The sequence below is a fragment of the Phoca vitulina genome, unplaced genomic scaffold (genome assembly GCF_004348235.1).
Source record: "Phoca vitulina isolate PV1807 unplaced genomic scaffold, GSC_HSeal_1.0 scaffold4, whole genome shotgun sequence".
In the NCBI taxonomy this organism is placed as follows: domain Eukaryota; kingdom Metazoa; phylum Chordata; class Mammalia; order Carnivora; family Phocidae; genus Phoca; species Phoca vitulina.
In genome coordinates this window covers 38979097-39002829 of record NW_022589707.1, presented here as the reverse complement: position 1 = coordinate 39002829, position 23733 = coordinate 38979097, and the positions used below count along the sequence as shown (strand labels likewise).

General features: G+C 40.0%; 2 protein-coding genes across 2 annotated transcripts in view; one reads left to right on the top strand and one right to left on the bottom strand.

Moving 5' to 3' along the window:
• Positions 1-1248: 1248 nt before the first annotated feature.
• On the bottom strand, positions 1249-12871 carry FKBP14 (FKBP prolyl isomerase 14). Its single transcript, XM_032401859.1, has 4 exons — positions 12523-12871; positions 9373-9524; positions 5900-6027; positions 1249-3473 (listed from the first exon to the last, which is right to left on the bottom strand). Exons 1-4 carry the CDS (start codon positions 12717-12719, stop codon positions 3315-3317), a joined length of 636 nt encoding a protein of 211 aa, XP_032257750.1. The 5' UTR covers positions 12720-12871; the 3' UTR covers positions 1249-3314.
• A 1792-nt stretch (positions 12872-14663) lies between these two features.
• PLEKHA8 (pleckstrin homology domain containing A8) overlaps positions 14664-23733 on the top strand; it is a 55706-nt gene continuing 46636 nt past the window's right edge. Inside the window, exon 1 of the mRNA XM_032401856.1 lies at positions 14664-15093. Within this exon, the coding sequence (XP_032257747.1) occupies positions 15054-15093 (40 nt within the window). The 5' untranslated portion in view covers positions 14664-15053. The remainder of the gene's footprint in view (positions 15094-23733) is intronic.

Here is a 23733-nt window from a genome sequence, read left to right as displayed (position 1 = left end):
TTTTTTAAGATTTTATTTGTCAGAGAGAGAGAGAGAGCACAAGCAGGGGGAGCGGCAGGCGGAGCAGGGGAGGTAGAGGTAGGCTCCCTGCCGAGCAAGGAGCCTGATGTGGGACTCGATCCCAGGATCCTGGGATCATGACCCGAGCCAAAGGCAGCCGCTTAACCAACTGAGTCACCCAGCCATCCCCAAAACAATATTTTAAAGAGATAAAAGAATTTACCTTCCAATAAAGACCCCAAAACCAGATGTAAGAATGTATGGATTTCATTGTACTGAAGGGAATATGCAAACCTTACTAAAAAGAAAGCTACAGATATTAAGAGACAGAAGTACTATAATTTTCAGGTTTTCAAATGGGCATATGAATGTATAATCATGCCTGACATTTTAGATTTCAATTCAAACAAAAGTGGGTAAGAAACAAAAACTAAACAAAACACCCTTATGACCAAGTGCTCTCCATCTCTTGAAAATAAGTTCCTTGTTATTTTTCCCAGGGTGACTATTACAATGATAATTCATTTTTTTAATAAAAAGGTGAGAGACGTAGTTTTTCCCATAATACTCCACCAAGTCCCTTTTTCTCCTCTTGCAATTTCCAAACAACACTGAGAAATCATCCATACACTCAATTCAGTGGGGACAGATAGATAGCATGCTGATATCTAATAGCATTGTAGATGTACAGAATATCCTATAAATCATGAATGAGTACAAATTCATTTCCACAAGTAAAGATTCAAATGGCTAATTCCCCATCTGAATCAGAAATCATTGTTTCTTGTTATTTTAATGGCAACCCAGCATTTCATTTAATTAGATAAGGTATTTTATAGTGCTCATTTACTCACTGGGCATTAATCATGATAATGTCCACCTTTTACAAAATAAAATCCCAAACCAAAACAATAGTGATAACTACCACCAAAACCAAACCAAACAAAACCCAACACATACACTTTCTCCAGTACCAAACATTCACTATTAACTACTGCCCATAATGCTCAATATTTAATGCTTATTTCAAAACAATTTAAAAGGAACCACAGCTTTCCTTCCAAATACATCTAAACAGGATAGATAATCAGAAGGACATTCAAAGTGTCACTATACCCCTCTCCTACGACAACTTGTCCATCTTCCCCATCTAGTTTCAACATAAAACCTAGAATAATAGGAACATCAATAAAGCCGCTGAGGAAACAGGCACTTGAAGAATTTTTCACAAAACCAATTATTCCCCAAATAAAGTTTATTTTGAAAATACAACATAGTCATATAAATTTAAATAGGACACATCTAGCAATATTAATGAGTCAAATTATATTACAAGTGAGGTCGCCATTCATGTCTGATTATTCCCATGAATGGAAAGACATAAAGTTGCAGCTAAACCAAAGGCAGATACTTAAAAACAATCATAACTTATTTATTTACTTTCATTTCCTACTTGTGTCTAAATATTTAGATGGGCATTGACGTAAATTCACATGAGATAAAGAAATATGCTACCTGAATAATCAAAATTCTTTTGACTTTTCCTGCTCAATCAGAGAAAGCATCACAGTAATCTCTATACAAGGTAGCACCACATGACGAGGTCATTCTTTCCCAATGAACACAGCATAAGGCTTTCAGCATTGTGGTTCATAACTCCTCCAGGTTGAGGAAAATAGCAGTGACAATTTAAGAGTTTTCTACATATAGCTGACTTCATCAGAAAAAGGTGTTATATACGTTCTTCCCAAGACCTTTATGTTTTAGTGAGGAAAATGCAATATACAACTAGTGAAAATAGCCTGTATATGATATAATAATTATTTGTAATTCTCTAAAAAAAAACCCAAAAACCAAAAAAATCTAGAGGTAAACAAGAATGAAAGAACTAAGACACACCCCTGGACCCTCTCACAGTACAGGGTTTTTGAGGCAATTCAGTGCTAACCCCAACAATGAAACCAGAGCCATTTCTACTTCGGGGGAGAATTCAAAAGCACCCAAAACAGCCAGTAAACCATCTTCAGAGGATAAGGACCCAAAGACAAAAAACAGCATTGACTGTTAGAACAAACTGAAGACAGAATTAGGCCCAATGAAGTCAAAGGAGGGCAATATAAGATACTGAACTTGGGGACTGCAATCTTGTTGCACACATTAGCTGTTGACCTCGGGCAAAACAATCTCTTTGAAGAATAATTTCCTCATCTATAAAATAGGTACACTAAGATCCACCAGCTTTGTTCATAGGCTTCAGAACAATGAAAATCAAAGACAACGATGCACTTGAGATCACTCTGTAAACGATAAAGAACTATTCTTAATAAATGGAGATTTGGGGGCTTTTTCAAAGTGATAAGGATAAAAGCCAATTTCAGGTAAAATTATAAAATCACCCATTTTTTTTTAACCAGGACAGATTTCTATGCAACAGTAGCTGCTGTGGGTCTGTGTCATATTTTGATAAGCAGAAATGGGAAATTTTTGATTGGCTTATAAGTTTCGCTCATGATACAATGTTATTGTAGTATAATACGCTAGTTATAGATATTATTCATTAATAAACCAGGAAGGGTCACTGGCTAGACTTAAAAAGTAAGCACTGACTAAATACACTCTGTTCCTCAGTTATAAAATTTTGACACCTTATTACAAAGAACCAGACACATAAATAATTTGTCCTATTAATCATTATAGGTTATTAGTCCCTAGGAACGGAACCTTATACACCTTAAGTCCTGGGCAGAAGGTTTCAATGTATACATATTTATAAGTCATTAACTCTGTTACTCACTTCAGCATTGCACATCTCCTCAGTAGAGCAGCGTCTGTTAACAAGGCCAGTTCAACAACCATTTCCTCTTTGCTTAAACAGACTCAAAGGCAGTTACAGACACACTGTTTAAGCCTTGGGCTATTGCACAAATGTCAGTATCTAACTTGGAGAAAATAAAGGGAAGTAGAAATAGAGGGAGCTGATTTGTGCTATAACCTGGTCTTATGTTGGACATGCTCCCAGCTGCAATATTTTAAAATTACAAGTAAACAAGTAAAACAGAAGGCTTCATATGTGAAAGCAGAAAATAGTCCAGAAGTCTTCTATTCAAAGACAAATTAATTTTTTCTTCCCAATAACTCACCAGAAAGAAATGGGCATTTAGGAATCCTATGGGCTTCTTCGAATAATATTCAGAAAAATATATAAAAATAAAAAACAGAACAAGAACAGCACATTATTTAAAAGTAAGACTTTTTAAAAAAATGGTTGCCCTGTCTTTAAGGATGCAAGCCATATAAAATGGGAACATGTATCTCTATAACTCATCATGTTTATATGTAAATTCTCTGGCAGATATAAATCCATCTTTGTCTTCATCTTCTTTATCAAAAATATCCTCCACCAAAACATCATGATGACTTTCATTCACCACTGCACCATGCTTTTCAAACTCCTTCTTTAAATACACTTTAACCTACAAAATAATGGGTCTCATTAATAATTCTAATTCATAAGATACCCACATCAAGCCAGTTAATATCACAGAGTGGACTGGTAGTTCATTTGATTATATAGCACAATGACTAAACAACTATAATATATTTCTAATGACAGTAAAAGAATTATAAGGAATTTTTTCCCCTTAAAAACAGTTGCTATACTGCTATAGTAGAGACACAGAATATTGCTCAGAGGCAAAGATAAGGCTTATATTATCTGAAAAACACCCAATGAAAGCATATTATCTATTCTTAATTTGAGTCTAAATAAAGCCAAGCATTTGAAAGACTGTAGTCTTTCACTCCATTGAATTATCCAGATCTCATTTTCTAACTAGGGTCAGAATTCCAGATATTTCTCTTAAAATAAGATTAAAGGATGGCATTTTTTAAACTTATATTTTAGAATTTTTTAAATTTTATTATTTAAAAAAAAATCCAGTATAACATACAGTGTTATATTAGTTTCAGATGTACAATATAGTGAATGATTCAATAATTCTATATATTACTCACGGCTCATGATGGTAAATGTACTCTTAATCCCCTTCACTTATTTCACCCATCCCCCACCTGCCTCCCGCCTCCCCTAACGGCATTTTTTAATTTAAGTAAGTGTCTGGTAATAGTACATGCCGTGGACCTGACTATGATCATACCCTCATGACCTTCCAATCTCAGAAATTAAAGCAAAATCCAGCCTAATGAGTGCTTAGACTGAAATTTTCCATTCTCGTTCAGACATTTAAAGATATAAACAAAATACTGCTCTTAATTACCCACTAGATTCACCATAATGCAGTTCAACCTGTATTTTCATTTTTAATCATATCTCTAGTACTTCTTCTGTTAGATCAGTAATTTCAAATCCTTCCCCCCTTATGATCAATATGCAAACATATGACATACATTTACTTTTAAGATTCAGGAGATTTAATGAAGTTGTTAAAAAAAAAAAAGGATGATTAAAGCTAAATGGATTAATATAGAATGTATCTCTAGGATATACTGTGTGAATAAAGCAAAATGCCAAATATTATGTATATCATGCTACTTTTTGTTAAGAAAAGGGGACATAGGAAAATGTATTCACATTTGTTTGTATTTGCATAAAGAAACACTGGAAGGATACGTTAGAACCCAATAAAACAGCATGCAGAAGGCGGTAGATCACACAGCAGAAGAGGATGTGGGTGGGAAAAAGACTTCTTATTAAACACCTTTTTTAACTGGATTGATTTTTTTTGAACCATGTGAATGTGTTGTATATTTAAGATTTTTGTTTCATGAAAGGTAATTAAAATTTATCTTGGACAGAATAAAGTCCTATGACTGGTAATACTATGAGGTGTTATAAATTGAGTAACTGTAGATCATGACCCTGTGAGTTCATAACAACTGCACTTATTTAAGACTTAATCATTTCCTGGCTATTATAATGAAATCGATCAAAACATAAAAAGGGACTTGATTTCTGACCAGCCAAGGGAGGACGGAGAACATGGACAAACAGAAAAACACAGAGTAGATGTCTACCTCCACTTCTTTCCCCACAGCAACCAGACCAAGACAGGTATGGGTAAAAATGGCTGCAAAAGCCTAAATAAATTATAGAGAAAAGACTTCTTGCTTTCTCCTTACTCAGACACCAGGACTAAGATGGGGCTGGGAAAGTTCTCCTGCTCTGGAAAACCCAGCCTGGAGTCTCCTTTCTCCAGGTGTAAACCAGAACAAAACAGCATGTGAGTTGTTTGCTGCTAATTGCTAGGAAATTACAAGTGCATTTAACAGACAGTTTACAGTTCACAGTTTTAAACAGAAACCTGAGATATTTCTCAGGACATCTATGTTTCTTTCTTTTTTTTTTTTTTTTTAAGATTTTATTTATTTATTTGAGAGAGAGAATAAGATAGAGAGAGAGAGCATGAGAGGGGGGAGGGTCGGAGGGAGAAGCAGACTCCCTGCTGAGACGCGGACTCTATCCTGGGACTCCAGGATCATGACCTGAGCTGAAGGCAGTTGCTTAACCAACTGAGCCACCCAGGCGCCCCAGGACATCTATGTTTCTTATATAGCAACTCCAAAATGGGAATTGTCTTAGCAAAATGGATCTTTCAAAAACTCAGGGTGAGGACAAGATATAGTGAACCTTAAGCGTGGTGGGGGTGAGGGGGGCAGGGGCAAAGGAATGAATGATGTTTCTTAAGTCTCAATATATTTCTCACCAAAACAAGGATTTCCTATTAAAAAAAAAAGCCAACATTCAAAGCATCAGTATTTTAAGAAAATTTATAAATAATGTTTTACCCAAGTAAAAATAAATTTTCCTTAAAAATATATTTTTTAAAAAGTGAGAAGAAAGAAACAAAGAAAGAAAGGAATATAAGGAAGGAAAGATCACCTCAGCTTTAGAGAGTTTCCAGTCATCATTAAGATCCATTTCTTGGAATGATTCATGAGATCTTGGTCCATTTCGAATCTCCAGGAGATCAATGTTGAATATCAGTGTACTCTCTGGGGGAATTTTACCTGACATGAGGAGAGAGGGAGGTTAAATTTTATTTAAACAATCCCGGAGTTTTTATGACACAAAACTTGTGATACTGAATAAAATATTCTTTTGATTGAATTAAATGAAGAGCCTTCCTAACATTATCACACGTAAATTACTTATAATTATATTTTACTCGAACAAATAGAACAGAGAAGGAATAATCCAAACTAGTAGATCAAAAGCAGTCTGTTTCTGGCTTTGCAATTACAAATTGCTTTGTGCACACAAACACACACATACATACAGATATACCTAATGGCCGGGTATTAAATTTCAAATATAATTAAGATAGTACATATTACATGCCAAGAATGACTTAAAGGGCTTTAGATAATTCAGAGTTAATTATAGTACAAGTGATTTACTAACTCTGGGGTCACCAAAAGTCCTGACCTAGAAATACAGTACTGCCATCCCTACCACCGGGAGGCAGTATCTAGCTGAGTGAGATCTGGGGTCATACCAGCTTACTAGCTAGTGTGAGAGCTTACTCCCGCCCTTCGTTAGGCCTATTTCCTCATCTGTAAAATGCAGAATCTGTTGGGAGGATGAAGGAAGATAAATCCATGCAAAATACTTAGCATTATAGTTGATAAATAGTGAGCTCTCAGTATATGTTAATAAGATATAATTCTCTTACAGGCTTTAAAAACAATACAGAAAGGTTCAACAATTTCAGAAAGGTAGGCAACACCCCCTCTGATATAGAACATTATACCCATTTTGAAGAAATTTCATTAGAGAAGAAATTAAAACAAATTTCTCAGAAGGGAGATAAAAATCTGTAAAAATGAAAAGAGCTTTGTTAAAGTCCCAGGGACCTTAAAAAAAGAAAACTTTCTGGGAAGTATGAACAATTTTTTTCAACTTGTTTCCTTATAACTATATTTAACATACAGGTCTAGGTAAACATTACAAATATTTCTTAGTCCCCCCACCACCACCCCACACCCAAATCCCACGTATTTCCATGAAAGAGCGTTTGTTAAGTATTAAAGAGAACAAAACTTACACTGTGTGCCCAAGCTTACCGCTCCAGATCTAGAGAGAGAAGGGGCATGCACTAGGTCGTTGACAAAACTGGCTGTCTTTCCAAAGGAGGCATGCAAACATGATACCAAAAGACTACAAAATTAGTGTTTAACACACATTAGCAGAGTTAATTTTATGGCTCTCACTTTGGAGGAAATGACTCAAATTTAGATCTCTACTTGTTATAAAGTAAAATTGAGTTAAACACTGTAGGGAGAAAGAGTAATGGACTAATACTACATATACATTATAGGTGAGACAATAAAGATACAGCAGGAAGATAGAAGAATACATTTGAACATCAGAGAAACATTTTCTAGATACTTGATTTTCTTCTCTAAAGAGATTATTAAAATAAGAATTGAATTTGGTTAGTAAATTCCATTCTGTGCATAAGATTTATATAGCAAGTTCCATTTTAGAATATACAATGCTTCACAGATGGCACTTACTTTTTTCTCAGAAAACTGGGGCTAGGATTCTCACTTTGTAAATGGTTAAGCTTAGACCTAGGGATACTGTGAAGTCTACACTTCTACAGAATGAGTGGTTCCCTATCTGGTTCTGATGACTACTTAATAATTTTTTCGGGGCACCTGAGTGGCTCAGTCAACTAACTGTCCCACTCGGTTTTGGCTCAGGTCATGATCCTCTGGGTCATGAGATCGACTCCTGGGGAGGGCTCTGCACTCAGCGGGGAGTCTGCTTGAGATTCTCTCCCTCTGCCCCGCCCCCCCCACTCACTCACCATGTGTACTCTCTCTCTCTCTAAAATAAATAACTCTTTAAAAAATAATAATTTTTTTCTTCATTATGTAATACATGCCCATTATAGAGAATTTGGAAGAGATAGAACCAGAAATAAAAGTAAATTCCCAGTAGGGGCGCCTGAGTGGCTCAGTTGGTTGAGCGTCTGCCTTCAGCTCAGGTCATGATCCCAGGGTTCTGGGATCAAGCCCCACATCAGGCTCCCTGCTCAGCGGCGGGGACTCTGCTTCTCCCTCTCCCTCTGCTTCTCCCCTGCTTGTGCTCATTCTCTCTCTGTCAAATAAATAAATAAAACCTTTAAAAGAAAAAACATATTTAAAAATAATTCCCAGCCGTCCATTGTTATCATTCTTAATTACATCCTTGTGATTCACTCTGTATGTGCATATAATTTTTTCTAATACTTACTCTTACATATTCTATAGCTTTATTTTCCAATTTTATATATAACATTATATCATACACAGTTGGATATAATTTTTTAATCTTTGAAATGCCATTTTTAAATAACTGGGGCCTATTTTATTTAGCTAAAGCCTTCTCATTATCCGCTGAAGTTGGTTCCAATTATTTTTGCTATTAGGAACAATGTAGTAATGAACATCCCTGTTCATAAATCTTTCTCCTGACACCTGATTATTCCCTTAGGTTAAATTAGAGAGGAATTATAGGACACATACATATCCTATACAGGAAACATCATCTGGCCTCTTGTAAATAGCCTTATGGAAAGCTGCAAGCCTTTCCACCCAAACAGCAGGTGTGCATGCCCATCCTGCAACAAACTAGCACAAAGTCTCCTGGAATCAGCTAGCCCATTTGCTACTGTTTTATTAAACTCATTTCATGTCACTCCATTCATTTTTATAAATGAATGATAAAAGAAGTTATAAAACAACTTTAAAACAAGAGTGAAAACAACCTCCAAAAAAAAAGCTTTGTTGTAGAAAACTTCAGTTTTGAGTCACCGGCAGCCCACATCTAACCCTCATTCAATGCCTTAATCATCTATATTTTACATGTTCAACTTATCAAAACACATCTGTTGAATAATTTTCTTTTTGCATTGTTAAAATAAATTGATGAGTTTCAGCTGGGGAGGATGAAAAATTTCTGGAAGTGGATAGTGGTGATCCTTGTACAACAATGTGAATGTTCATAGTGTCACTGAACTGTACACTTAAAAAAATGGTTAAAGTAGTAAACTTTATGTTATGGATATTGTGCCACAATTTTTTTTTTAAAAAACCCATTATTTGGGTTAATATGGTGGTTAATTGTTAATGATAGAGTTGAAGGTTCCAGAACTTCTTATCATTAGCTCAGTTGACTATTAAGATATGATGGCTTTAATTTGACCATTTCAAATGATAATCAAGACACAGTCATACTTCCAAAAAAAAATACACATCCTCTACTTACTTTTAGGGAAAAAAAACACATGGTAGTTACTCTGATTTCGGTCTCCTAATCCAGAGAAGAACTCCAACGCTATAGTAAAAATGTAGAGTTGTTATTACCTTTTCCTTCTTTTCCATAGCCCAGGGCAGGAGGAATGGTGAGCTTTCTCTTCTCTCCTACACACATTCCCTTCAAGCCCTGGTCCCAACCTTTGAGAGCCTCCAGGATGCCCAAGGTAAACCAAATGGGCTGACCATTGTTATGTTTGTGACTACAATAGAAAGAAAACACATTAGAACTGTTTAGAAACTCTATTTTTTTTTTTATTGCTGTGGTGTATTTTTTTTCCACCCATAAGTGATTCAATTTGGAAATTAACAAAAACAGCTATATACATACACACAAAACCAAGTCAATTTTGTAATTCATTGCCCATATTTCTTGATACAAACTTCACACAATTGACTCAGGTAGAGAAGAGCAGAGGGAGTAATAATAAAAACAGTTAATAACTATTTGTGATTTATTGTGTACCAGGTATTCCCCTCAATGCTTTGCTTCTTTTAACTCTTGACAATAATCATCTGAGGTAAGTACCGTTATTTCCCTATTGTACAGAGGAGGAAACTGAGGTTAAGTGTGCCAGTATTTGATCCAACTCCAAAGTTCAAGGCCTTAACCACAGTGATGCTGTCCCAGGAAAATATTAAGGGGGCAGAAGAGGGAAAAAATAATGGAAAATGTGAGAGTTTGGGAAGGAAGATGAGAAGCTAAGGAGAATTTACTGCCAAGACATGTGGGTCCATACCCACATGGACACTGGACAGTCAGGGACACAGCACCTTCTAGCTTACCCATGAACTGTCCTGATGTACAGCCTGGGGATGGCTCTGACAGGTGGAAAAGGCTGTTCTTCAACCCTGAACCCCTAGATACTGGCCACAGGCATCTTCTGTGGGGCTCTGCAGGGAAGCCTGGAGGAGTGGCCCCTGGACTGAGAGAGAAGGAAATAGTCAAAGTATCCTGGCTCATGAGCTGGAGAGAGGCCAGCCTAAGAAACCTAGCTGGCGAGCTACTAGGGAGCTTACAGGCTGAGTAGTGCCTGAGCCCCAAATAGCTCCCTTTCAGTGCAATAAGGAAAGTGTTCTCAAAGATATCTTATAGGTGAGAAAGAGAAATCACTCTGTTAGGTTTCATGGGCACCATGGTTAGTTACTAAATCCAGGTAAAGGCCATTACTTCTTCTTTTCCTTAATTTCCCCCCATGACTAAAGAAACAAATTACCAACTGTAAAAGACTTGGAAAGGCTAGAAAAGAATAAAGAAGGAAGAAAACGATCTGACACCCAGCGCTGACTACAGTTTTGACACATTTCTTTCTTGTCACAGCTAAAGGATTTAAGCTCTTTACCACACAGGCTAGCGTTCTAGAAATGGCAAACATGCTTTACAGTGGACCATTTGATGGTAATTCTTCACAATACTCAGGGGTAGCAGTTTCTAACCATTTACACTGAGGCCGCATGACAACAGTCCCCTCATCAAGTACTAGAACTTTAGTAGCCAACTGCCAAATAATGTCTTATGGCTACCACCAAAGTCCACATAGATTCTGAGACCTGAAAGAAATCAGGCTGTGTCAACATCAGACTAAAAATAAAGATGTGAGGGGTGCCTGGGTGGCTCAGTCGTTAAGTGTTTGCCTTCTGCTCAGGTCATGATCCCACGGTTCTGGGATAGGGCCCAGCAGGAAGCCTGCTTCTCCCTCTCTCCCTCTCCCTGCTTGTGTTCCCTCTCTCTCTGTCTCTCTCTCTCTGTCAAATAAATAAATAAAATCTTTAAAAAAAAAATAAAGATGTGGTTGAAAATTTAAAACGCAAATCTTAATACTGTTTGACGTTCACTGTGGCACTGGCCTTGTCGATAAGGAGATAGAGCTGTTGAGAATTCTATGGCAAGCCACTGTTTTGGAAATTGGAAGGGCTAACAAAGTTCAGAGAAGGGTGCCATTCACTTCTCCAAAGACATACCAGGACTGAATGCTCAATGAAGACAGGTCATCAAAAACCAGATCTAGGAGGGTCCACAAAGTTTCACTACTTTGGTTCATGCCATTCTCTCTACCTGGAATGTCCTCTCTGCCCCCATTCTCGACCGGAAGGAACCCTCCACCCATCTTTCAAGGCCCATATCAATTATGATCTCTGGGAAGTCTTCTCTTTCTCCACCTCTCAGAGCATAAATAATTCCAGACTCCATTATGCTTTGTGAACATTTGAACATTCTGTACTATACAGCATGAGTTATGGACTTGTCTTTCTCCTCTGTAGATGATGGACTGCTGGAGGACAAGGATCCACTCTTAATCACTTTTGCATCCTCAAGGCCTGACTTGTGGCCACTCAACAAGGGTTTGTTAGACGGACAGATAAATGAATGGATAAGGATGGAGAAGCCACAATTTTTCAATCTCCCTAGTATCGAGCACAGGGCCTAACATAAAAGAAATGGCCAATAAATACTTTTGCAATGGAATGAAGAGAATCAATGCCTAAGTAGAAATCAGTACACTTGTAGAACTTTTCCATGTTGCAAATTCTTTGTTTATAGAACAGAAAAAATGATAGTGTAACCACCTGAAAATCCTTCACTGTAGGTATTGGATTAATCTTCCATAACCACACCCACACCCATCAATGAAGTCTTTGAATTTCTAGAAAGAAACAAATAATGAAACAAATCATGGTACTGTGCCTTGCCCAAAATGCCATCTGTAAGAACAATGATTAAATAGATCAATGGACTAGCATTAGCATACCCTACAACAAGCAAATAAATGATTGTGTATTCTTCTCATGAAGTCGCTGTGAAAAGTTTTAAGTAAATTTCACCTACACCAAATAAAAAATGGAATTGAGTCATTTTCCCTTGGGAATGGAGTTTGAAAAATAAGAATTCCTTTAAGTTTTTTTTTCTACGTATTGCCTAACTATGCATCTAGATATTTCTGGAGTATTTCAAAGATTCTAGCGCTATTTTTTTATAATAAAAATTAACCCTTTAACCTTACCACATGTTTCCAATAAGAACTTCAAAGGCCCTGTTATATAAGATTGTCGTTAAACGATTTCCTTTCCCAAAGAAGGAAATAATATATTGCAGTTTTTAAAAAGAGAGGTAAAACCTGGTACAGGCTACCTTTCCTGCCCGAGAGCGGGCATAGGTGGGTGGGTTCTTCACTATTTTACCTTCAAGGTATAATTACTTACGTAGAGTGAAATAAGGAGCCATCCTTTTCTAAGTAGCCTTCATAATGGACCAACATCAAATCCCCCCCTTTGGTCTTGCGATGGCAGATGAAAGGCTTCTGAAGCACCTCAATCTTCACTTCTGGTTCAGGGATCAGAGCCCCACTCAAAGAAGTGACCAACAACGTCAGGACCGCGTTGCACAAGAAAAGCCTCATGTTGCTGGAGCAGGAAAGAAGTTCCTACAAAAACAGAGAAAGGGCCCCCGACCTCATAGAGCTACGAATGTAGTTGAAGCCTTAAGGACAACCGCCTCTGGCACGTTCATGATTCTCTGTTCCTAGTAGACGTGGCACATTTACCACTACAACTTTCCCACGCACTGCGAACCCACCCATAAAGAGTTAAACTCCAAACCCGGGTCTGACTGGCTCTCACAGCTCGGCCGCCGGAGAAGGACGGCTTCCCATTGGCTTGCGGTGCTGTCCGCTGGAGACTCTCAAACCAATGATGCTGCAACAATTACGGCTGGGCGGAGCCGGGCACCAGTCCCGCTGCGAACCGCGGGGAGTGGTCCTAGAGTTCGGCGGATTAAAGTATTCCACAACCTCGGACTTCGGGGGACAGAGTGACGCGAGGACCTAACCGGAAACGTCTCCGGCAGATTTACATCTGTAAAATATGCAGGCTTAGCTTGCGCGGAAGAGTCCTGGGCCAGGTGAAAGGGTAGCGGTTTCCGGAAACACTCGTTTACTCTGGCAGATGCTGAGAGGCCGCCCCCAGGATTCCACAATCCTGCTACTGCGATTATTTAATTTACGGTATAAACGATAAAGACTTCAGTAGTTCTGTAGGGTTCGCAAAGCGCGTTCCGTTCCCATGCATAAACCCCACAACACTGCCAGTAAAGCAGGGTCTTTAATCCCAGTTAAATGATAAGTGTATCTGGGCTAGGAGAGGTTAAGTGTCCCGCTTAAAGTTGTTCATCCTCAAAGCAGTTGAGCTCCGCCTTCAAACCAGGTCTTCTGATTCATTCTACAACACCGCATAATGTTATGGCTGCTAATAATTCATCACTTAGGTGGTGACCGTAGTGATAGCTTCTATCATGAATAAGGACGTACAGACCTCCACTTTAAAAAAGAAACAGTAATCACGCTTATAAGGTACATTGGTTCATCTTAGCTTAAAATTATTAGCTTTACCTTTTTTGCCTAATTTCAAAAGCAAAACATATTCATTATAGTCGATTTGGAAGAAACTGGAAAGCACGAAAGTAGGTTTTCCGGTTAAAATACAGGAGTCGAACTAAATACGAATTTCAGACAACGAATTCATCGTTCTGTATTTTATTTGCTAAATCTGGCCATCTTACGCTAAAGAAAAAGGAAAAAAAAAGATCGTCTATAGCGCCACCATCTACAAATAATCACCTTAACATTTTTGGTGCATGCTTTTGTGACATATGACTAAAATAATTTGGACCAGATTGTACACTTGGTTTCGTAACCTGCTCTTTCCACTTAATCTGTTGTTAACATTTTCCCTGGCCAAATATCCTTAGCACAGTACTTTCTCCCACTTTAATATGCTTAGGAATCCCCCGGAGAATCTTGTTAAAATACAGATTTCGACTCAGGAAGCCTGGGTTTGGGGTGAGATCCTGCGATTTCAGCAAGCTCCTAGGTGATGCCAATGCTGCTGTCCATGGATCATACTTCCAGTAGCGAGGCCTTAGGGTTCAGACAACATGTTTACTAGCCGCACAGTATCCTATCGTGAAATTCCTGTCAACTCCGTAGGCTCTATTGCTGGCTACCTCGATTTTGTGGGATCAATTAGCCTTGAAATAAGAGTTGGACCCTGGGAACTAGAACGCAGGAGGCACCCCCAAACATCGAGAGGTGGGTTCTTCCCAATCTACGGTACCATTAACAGTCAGGACTGTATCCCACACTGGTCCCCATGGATCGCCCTCCTTCCCTCAGACCCAACGCCTACTCCCAAGCCCGCCTCCCAGGACTCAATTTCCCTGCCAGCCCCTCCGGCTGCGTCGGCCCCGTCGCCGCCAACGCCGCGGTTGCTGCCAAACCCCGGCGTGGATTTCGGGAACGTGCGCGCGGACGGCGCATTGGGCATGCGCAAGGGGGCGCCCGGGCCGGGCGGGCTGAGGACTCAGGTTGCTCGCTCTTGCGCCGCGGGCCAGCGGCTCCCTCGCCAGCGGCAACTTGGAGGCTGCAGCCACCACTTGGGCCCACCGGGTGCCTTGGCCTCCTTGTGAACGGTGCGCCGGCTCCACAGCGCGGGCCCCCCGGCCGGCCGCGTCCTCACGTGCGGAGGCAGCCGCAGTGACCCCGCCCCCGGGCCGAGGATGTGAGACTGGCCGGGCGTCCCCGCACCGGGCCCAGGCGCCGGGAGTCGGCGGCTCGGCAGCGCTGGGCGATGGCCCTGCTGCCGGTGCTCCTCGCCTCCTGGGGCTTGGGGCAGTGAGGGGGCCGGCGGGCGAGGGGAAACGGCCCCGGCGCGGCGGGGACCAAAGGACCTCGGGCGCCATGGAGGGGGTTCTGTACAAGTGGACCAACTATCTGAGCGGTGAGTGGGGGGCGCCCCAGACGCCGGGTCCTTTGTTTGAGCGGCCGGAGGGCGGCGTCGGGACGCGAGTCCTTCGGGTCGGGGTCATGGTCCCTCCTGAAGACAGAGAGGCCTGCACGGGCCGGGAATATTTCCCCAAAGCTATTCTCACAGGACCGTGTCACCCATGCTGTACGGACACAGCCCCTTGTTGGTGCTGGGTGAGGGCCGTAGCTGGCCTTTCACTTCAAGGGAAGCTATGAAATACTGAGCTTTGCGGTGACTTGAAAGGCAGGATGCCCTCGGTGTCCGAGGGAGGGGGGCGCTGACTCTCGCAGTGGGGTCTTCTGGGAGTCTGTCGAATTCTGGCGAAGGAACCGGTCTCGCCTGGCCAGCAGATAGGTTGGAGGGTTTCAAATGAATGCCAAAGGTGAGCTGGAATTCTAGAGGTGAAAGGTCCTTTTTCAAACAAAGTCCCCGGTGCAAACACTCTCCTTTTGTCACCTTCGGAGTCACCTGTGCGGACCAAGGTATCAGAGTTCCATCTCAACAGTTTCAAAGCGCCAAAGTATGTATACAGTTTTTGCTTTTCTCACTGAGCATTCTTTTTGTTTTACAGACTCAGGAATTACCATAAGATGAAACCGTGGCAACTGTTTCGTTGCACTTCTGAGCAGAATGGCTTAAAAATAGTACCCCGCCCCCTTTCCAATGTGTGGAAGTACTTTATTTCGTATCTTGGAAGGTCATAACTGTTCTCCAGCTGTGAATATGATTCAGAACGAGCATTTTTTTTTTCATTTGTGCAACCAGTGTTTAGTAAAAGCCGCCTGCTTGCTAGAAACTTGTGTTAGGCACCTTTTGGGAACTAAACTTTATTATGGAAAATGAGCTGGACACTTTTAATTTTAATAGCAGTGTATTTGAAACCAGAAATATTCCCATTATCTCTTATAGTGGGAGAGATATATTGTCCCATCCTTTCTTTGATAGAACAGTTTTTTAAATGTTGTAGTGTGGTGATGCTCTGGGGTGGTTTAAGGACTGATGCATCTGGGAGGATCAGTTGCATAATGACTTTGATGAGGTTACATAGCACAGCCAAAAGTGCACCTGTTGGGTGTACCCAGAATCTCTTCCTTAGGGAAACTGTGGGTAGAAGTGAGTTCTATTTATTTTTCTTATAGTCATTAGTAGAGACTGAGTGAGAAGTGTTTTAGAAGATCTGGCCATTGCTGTTGAGGATTAAATTGGGTGTGGATAACTTGTGGCTGGGCTTTGGTGAATGTCTGATGCTGGTTAACACTCTACTAAGCTAAAGGGAACATGCTTGATCAGGTAATTTTTCCTTTAAGGTATCTCTAAACCCTGAGATGTATGGATCTTATGCCCTAGAGTAAAATTTAGTTCCTGGTCTTTCACCACTTTCCATCACACATGCTATTTAACTTTTTTCTTTCAACCTGAACACTCATTGTTCTTTTCTTCTACCCACCCCCCCACCTTTTTTTTTTTTTTTTTTTTTTTTTTTGCTTCACCTTTCTTACTCTCCTTCTCCTTTATATAGAAAGGTTAGTCTCTGGGTACAGTACCTGCTTCCTTTTGTGAAATGCCTTTTTTTCCCCCTGACTGTTTTTATGTATCCTTCAATAAAGTAAAATTTCTCTAGAAGGATCTTTTGGAATCTTTATCATGTGATGTCTGTGCCATCTGTCCTGTTGGAAAAGTCTCTCTTTTTTTTTTTTTTCTGCCCCAAGTAAGAGAAGTCAATTCTGTGAGTGTGCCAGGGTGGAAGCCCTAAAAAAAGGCGGCTGGAGCCATTGCCAGAGGCAGCTGTCCTTATATCATGCTGCTTGTTCCCTTGACCCAGGTGCCTCCTCATTGTGGGCACACTGTTCATAGAAGCCCATCACACTGCTGGGTACTTTTCCTGGATATACTTACAGTTATGTTTCAGCACATTGTCTTTCATTAGGAGATAAATTTACTTCAGAAAGGAGCAGTATAGCCTAGGAGGAACAAATGCATTCTTGTTTCACCCTCCTATGTGAGTTAGTCTCCCAAAAGAGCATAGTGTGACTGTTAATGACAAGCTTTGATGAAAACATTGTTACTTCTTCTTTTCTGAAGCTTGTTTTTTTTGTTTGTTTGGTTTTTTAAAGATTTTATTCATTCATTTGATAGAGCACAAGCAGGGGGAGCAGGAGAGAGAGAAGCAGTCTCCCCACTGAGCAGGGAGCCCAACACAACAGGGGGCAACATGGGGCTCGATCCCAGGACCCTGGGATCATGACCTGAGCCACCCAGGTGCCCCATGAAGCTTGTTTTTAAAAGTAATATTTTTTCTTAGGGTTTTATATGTCATAATTTTAAAATATATATAATCCCAGCCCCTGTTTGTGTTCATCTGAATTTTTCTCTAAATCATACCTGTTTGTGTAATTTTGTCATGCCCACAGCTTGATATGGGAAGTCTTTTGTCAAATTTGAGTGGAGAAGTTAGGAAATCAGTTTATTAGCTGATCCTTTGACTATTTGGAGGATATTGTTAATTTCACTTACCACCTACTGCTTCCTGGGCACTATGTTAGCCACAGGGCAAGCAACATTGAGTAAGACAGACACAGTCCCAGCCTTCCTTGAGCTTATAGTCTAGTGGGGGAGAAAGACATTCGTTGAATAAGTACTTAGAAACATGTTCCAAGTGTGTGTGATTTGGGGGAAGGTGAAGGGGAGCAGCTAGTTTGGGTCATTGGGGACTGCTTCTCTGAAGAAAAGCTTTAAGCAGAGCCTAAAGGATAAATAGAAGTGAGTGAGGCCAAGGCAAAGCTGCAACTGGAGGTTGCAACGAAGAATTTTTAGCTACAGGGAATGTCAGTATGAAGGCCCCAAGGCGGGATAGAGACAGGTGAGTGAGGAAAGGAAAGACCCACATGGCTGCAGAGTTTAGAGTGAGGCTAAGCCTCCAACAAGGCTGCAGGGGTGGGTAGGAAGCTTGATAGGCCCCTGCAGGGTCTCTTACGCTGTTAGAAACACCGTGGAGTGGTTGGAGTGTGTGAAAGAGAGAGAAATGATGAGATTGTTTAAAAGCTTACTTTGATTGCATTTATTGTATTTTGCTAAATACTGTATTTATTTTGTGAGTTTCTCTTGCCTCTTGAATTAAACTGGTAGGTATCAATTACTGAAAGTTGGAAGCATCATCAAAGCCCGAGAGTAGCATCTTAATTGCTTACATGAGTGTAGTGCTAAAATACAGAAATACAAGCAGTCCCTTTTCCTAATACACTAGGTGTTATACTCAGGTACCCTGTGCTCCTTAAAAGGAAAATGGAAAAAAAAAAAAAAGGAAGCGCGAGAGAAAGCAAGAGCTTATGTGTATTTTCTTCAACAGCCCTGAGCCATCCCACTTTTTAAGTATCAGAACATTGGACATTCTGGGATTTAGTGTCAAGCCCTCTCTTCAAGTATTAGATTACACCTGGAATGAAAGGGAAAGGATCAGACACTTCACAAATACCTATATTGTGTGAGACCCAGAGCTAGGCATTGTATGTTTGTTATTTGTATCTTTCAAGCCCTAAAAGTTGGTCAGGGAATATTATACATGCTCGGTTGTAAATTAATGCTCTACAGTAGAACCCTAGTTGAGGAATCAGTTGATAGCAGCTCTGTCACTGCCAGCTTCAGAGTCACTTTATCATTCTGAGTTTAGCATCTTCCTCCATAAAAATGATGAGATTTACCAGTTAGTAATTATAAAAGTAGTAACTCAATAATGTTCCAGGCACTATTCTAAACATTTTACATGGATTATCTCATTTAATCTTCACGGCAATTTTAAGAAGCAGTTGCCTTTATTATTCCCATTTTCCAGATGAAGATATTGAGACACAGAAAGGTGAAGGAACTGGCCCAAGGTCACACAGTAAGTGGCTTCAGAGTCATTGCTCCATTACATAATACTTTGAAAGGTCCTTCCTGCTTGATCATTATATAATTCTAGCTGATTCATAATGCACCTATATTTAAAGTATGTTGACCTAGAATAGCAGACTCTATTTGGGGGTAGGAGGAAGGGAGGAGTTCAGGAGTGAGGAAGAGTTTGCTCAGCTTTGTGCATATGTTTTGTCACAAGGAAATTTTCTGAGCTGTGCTGTGAGCTTTCTGCTTTGCAGTTTTAGGTCCCTTTCCTGCTCACTCAGCAAACAGGAGGACTGCTGCCCTGAGCTCTATCCAGCTGCAGGCTTCATGGGCCCAACCAGCAGGTTAGGGCACAAGCACATTGCAGTATGCATTCCAGAAATAACAGAAGCTTGCATAATACTGACCAGATGGTTGTCTGAGGAGGTGCTATAATTTTGCTTACTACCCCCCCAACCCAGGTGGGGGAGGGTGACTCTTGCCCATATATGTTTGTGCTGTATAAACAGTGCCAAGAGGACATCTAGAATGTGAGTGATCCAGAGCAAGATTCTCATGGTCTCATAACCACTGGCCAACCTTTTGTTGTTGTTGTTTTAACATTTTTATTGAGATAATGATTCACTTATCGTAAATTTCACCGTTTAAAGTATACTAGTTAATAGTTTTTAGTGTATTTACAGAGTGTAACCATCACCACAATTTTAAAACATTTGCATTATCCCCAAAAGAAACCCAGTTAGCAATCATTCCCACCCCACCCCCTCTTGCCTTTGACAACCACTAATCTTATGTCTGTGTAAACTTGTCTGTTCTAGACATTTCATATAAAGGGAATCCTACATAATGTGGTCTTTTGTGACTGACTTCTTTTACCTAGGATAATGTTTTTTGGGTTCATGAATGTATAACATGCATCAGTACTTCATTTCTTTTTATTACAAATAATACTCCAGCGTACAGATATACCATATTTTGTTTATCCATTCATCAATTGGAAATTTGAGTTGCTCTCTTTGTTTTGGTTATTATGAGTAAAGGTGCTGTGAATATTTGTGTCAAGTTTTTGTGTGTACATGTTTTCATTTCTCTTGAATGTAAACCTAGGAGTCGAGTTGCTGGGTCATATGGTAACTCTGTTGAATAGTTTGGGGGAGCTACCAAGCTGTTTTCCAAACTGGCTGCACCATTTTACATTCTTAACAGTAATGAAAGAATGTTTCTATTTCTCCACATTCTCACCAACACTCATTATTATCTGTCTTTTTTATTATATCCATTCCTGTGAGTGTGAAGTAGTATCTCATTGTGGTTTTGATTTCTCTTTCTCTGATGACTGTGTTGATCATCTTTTCATGCACTTATGAGCCATTTGTATATCTTCTTTGGAGAAATGTCTGTTTACAGTCTTTGCCCACTTGTTGACTGAGTTATTTTGTCATTATGGAATTGTAAGAGTTCTTTATTCTGGATATAGTTTCCTTATCAAATATATGATTTGCAAATATTTTTTCCTGTTCTGTAGATTACCTTTCACTTTCTGATGGTATCATTTGCTGCACAAAAGTTTTTAATTTTGATGCCCAGTTTTATCAGTTTTTTTTCTTTTATTGCTTGTGCTTTTACTGTCATAGCTTAAGAAACTATTGCCTAACTTAACCCAAAGTCATGAAGATTTACTCCTGGTTTTTTCTAAGTTTTTATAGTTTGAGCTCCTGCATTTAGGTCTGTGGTCCATTTTGAGTTAATTTTTTTGTGTGATGTGAGAGTTAAGGGTCACTTTTATTTTTCACATTCTCTGTGGTATCCAGTGTTCAACTCTTTATTCATGATTTCAGTGACGGGACCATGGGCCAGTATATTTGAATGTTTTAAATGCAAAGGTTTGAAGTCAGAAAGCCCTGAGTTCAAAGTTCTGCTCTGCTACTTACTAGTGCTGATGCCTTGAGCAAGTTACTTACTCTCCCTGAGCCTCGGTTTTAAGATGACAGCAAGAATAATAGCCATACTAGGTTTATTATGAAGATGAGATAGATAACATGTATGAACCTGCCTGGTACATAGTTCACTTACTGTTAGGTTAATTGGACAGCTGTTTTCATTAACGATGCCAGAAAAATTCGGTTGTTTATTTTGTCTTTGTGCAAACTGTGGCTCCTCATGGCTTCTGAGAGTATATGTATCCTGAATTCTTTCAGTCCTCCTTTTGGAAGTTGGAGTGGTATAATTTATAAAGGAAAATATTCAAATGAACCATCAGAATCTTGGAATTGACTGTATAGTCCTATGACAGTCATTCTTTTGAATGAATGCTGATTACAGATCATGTAATTTTGTGTAATACGGTACTTTTGCTTCTAGCAAAAATTAATAATCTGGTAAGGAACATAAGAGATGTTAGACCATTGCCTCATTGGCACTCCATCAAAAGCAGCACAGTCTTTCCATTGATTCTGATGTGTGATGTGGTTGGCGATGTTAGGGGTGACCGCGGAATCTTATGTCATTGAAGTGGTCTGTAGATTGAAGAGGGTTGGGGAACTTTTTTCTCAGACTATACTCTCAGTGTTTAATCTTTGCCAAATCCTGTTACCATTACTTTCATCTTGTTTAGAATTGAGCAAAAGCCAGTTAAATTCCATTAGGAAAAGATTTGAGACAGATAAGAAAACAGGCAATGGAGCTCTGTTGGACACACAAGACAGATGAATGAGACAACAGGGAGAGTGAGTCCAAAAAAATACCATGATGCTTGGGCATTTCTCTCCCTAGATCTATTTTCAAGTTCGCGGAGGGTATGACAGTACCAGGAGAGATGGAAAAATGGATAACTTAACGAGTTAGCCAGAGAGGGCTGACCTTTCTCAGTATTCCTATTACATCAAAGAAGGCAAAATATCATTTGCTTAAGAATCTATTCCACGTCCTTTGGATAGAATTGTTCCTGTATAATCCAAGACAAGGATGGCTCTGTCTTGATTTTTAAATACCTGAGGAATGGTCTCAACAATCTACTTTTTAACACAGTCTAATAGCCAGTCAATCATTCATTCACTGAGAATGAATGAAACACTAAGTATCAGCTTCTTACTAGACCCTGTGTGGGTATTAGGGATACTATTTTGAGTAAAACATGATCCTGTTCTCAAGGAGATCATAGTCTAGGGGATATCCTTCTTAACTACGAAAAATGCCCTTCTAAATTCATGATGTTGACCCTTAAGCTTTTACATGGTTGTTTCAAGGCTGTGGCTTGACAAGGCTTAGAAGAACCCCATTGCATATAGCTGGTCCCTAGGTGTAGTTAGCTATTACCTATCACCCTCCAGTGTCTTTACTGGAATTTTAAAGGCAAATTTGGGGCAACCCTGACAGGCTGGAATGTTGAAGTCTTTGGTTGTCCAGGTTGACATCACACATGTCCTTTTGCTTTTCTGCCTCTACTGGCCAATGTATGCAACTTGGGTGGAGACCAGCCCTTAGTCTTCTGAGGCCCTTGTAAGCAGCGAGATATGATATAGAGAAGAAAGAATATGAGTAAGGTGTAAAACTGGTCCAAGGAGACAGGCATACCTTTGTTAAGAAAAATGTAGGAATCCTGAAAAGAGGGAAGGAAGGAAGGAAAGGTGAAACTAAGAGAGGGAGGAAGGAAGGGAGGGAGGGATGGGAAGGGAAGGGAAGGGAAAGGAAAGGAAAATGTAGGAATCCTTTTTCAGGAGTGGTCAGGGAAAACTTTCTTCAAGAGGTGGGACCAACGGGTGGGTGAAATTGACCTGGACAGAAGGGGAAGGTAAGGGAACAGAAGTGACCTGCAGTGAGGAAACCAGCAGTACTAAAAAGGAGAGTTCTGTCCTGAGAGCAGGAGGTGTTGTTGGGTTAAGCCAGGTCAAGCCTGAGAGTTTTTAATTAGTAGGGAGTCACTTAGGGTTTCTGAATAGGAGGGAAGAACAGGTAAAAACAGCACATAAGGAAGATACAGCTGGCTAAAACATGATAAGGGAGGAGGGAAAGCTGAAATACAGGACAAGATGGTGATGGAAGGGGAAAAGGGAGGCAGTATCCTCCATTTCACAGATGAATAAACCAAGGCTTTTAAGATAAATAATTAACTTAGAATCACACAGCCTGGGCGCCTGGGTGGCATAGTCGATTGAGAGTCCAACTCTTGGTTTTGGCTCAGGTCTGATCGCAGGATCATGAGACTGTGTTCTGTGTCAGACTCTGCGCTCAGCGAGAAGTCCGCTTGGGTTTCTCTCTCTCTCTCTCTCAAATAAAGAAATCTTAAAGAAAAAAAAAAGAAAGAATTGCACAGCAAATAAGTCTTGAGCCAGGCCTGCCTGACTTCATGTCCTTCCCATGATTTTATACCATATACCTCTGTGGGCACGGTATAGTGTTGAAGCCAAGAGTGAAAATGAGGGCAATTGGGAAAGACGTAGGGACTGACTTGGAGGGATGGGGCCTTCAGGTTTGGAGCTAGGATAGTAAGGGATGCTGGGTTTGTAAAAAGTGACATTGTAGTCAGAAGGAAGATGACATGTTAAACCTTAGATATTCAGTTTAGTCCATCTCTCTCATTTATAAATTGGAAAATAATGCCCAGAGGAATTAAGTAACGTGCTCAAGATGACACATCTAGATGTTGTAAGTCTGAACTTGAACCAGTTACCTGTTTTCTTGAGTAAGGTGCTGGTGGGACATATATGAGAAGCATTGCCCAGAACAAGTAAATATAAC

Bases quoted from the DNA above. Each gene is read 5' to 3' on its own strand.
- FKBP14 (XM_032401859.1), bottom strand. From the start codon at position 12,719: ATGAGGCTTTTCTTGTGCAACGCGGTCCTGACGTTGTTGGTCACTTCT. The intron at 9,525-12,522 runs GTAAGTAATTAT...TTTCTATTGTAG, and splicing joins GGCTCCTTATTTCACTCTAC to TCACAAACATAACAATGGTC. The intron at 3,474-5,899 runs GTGATCTTTCCT...ATTATTTTGTAG, and splicing joins GGAAACTCTCTAAAGCTGAG to GTTAAAGTGTATTTAAAGAA.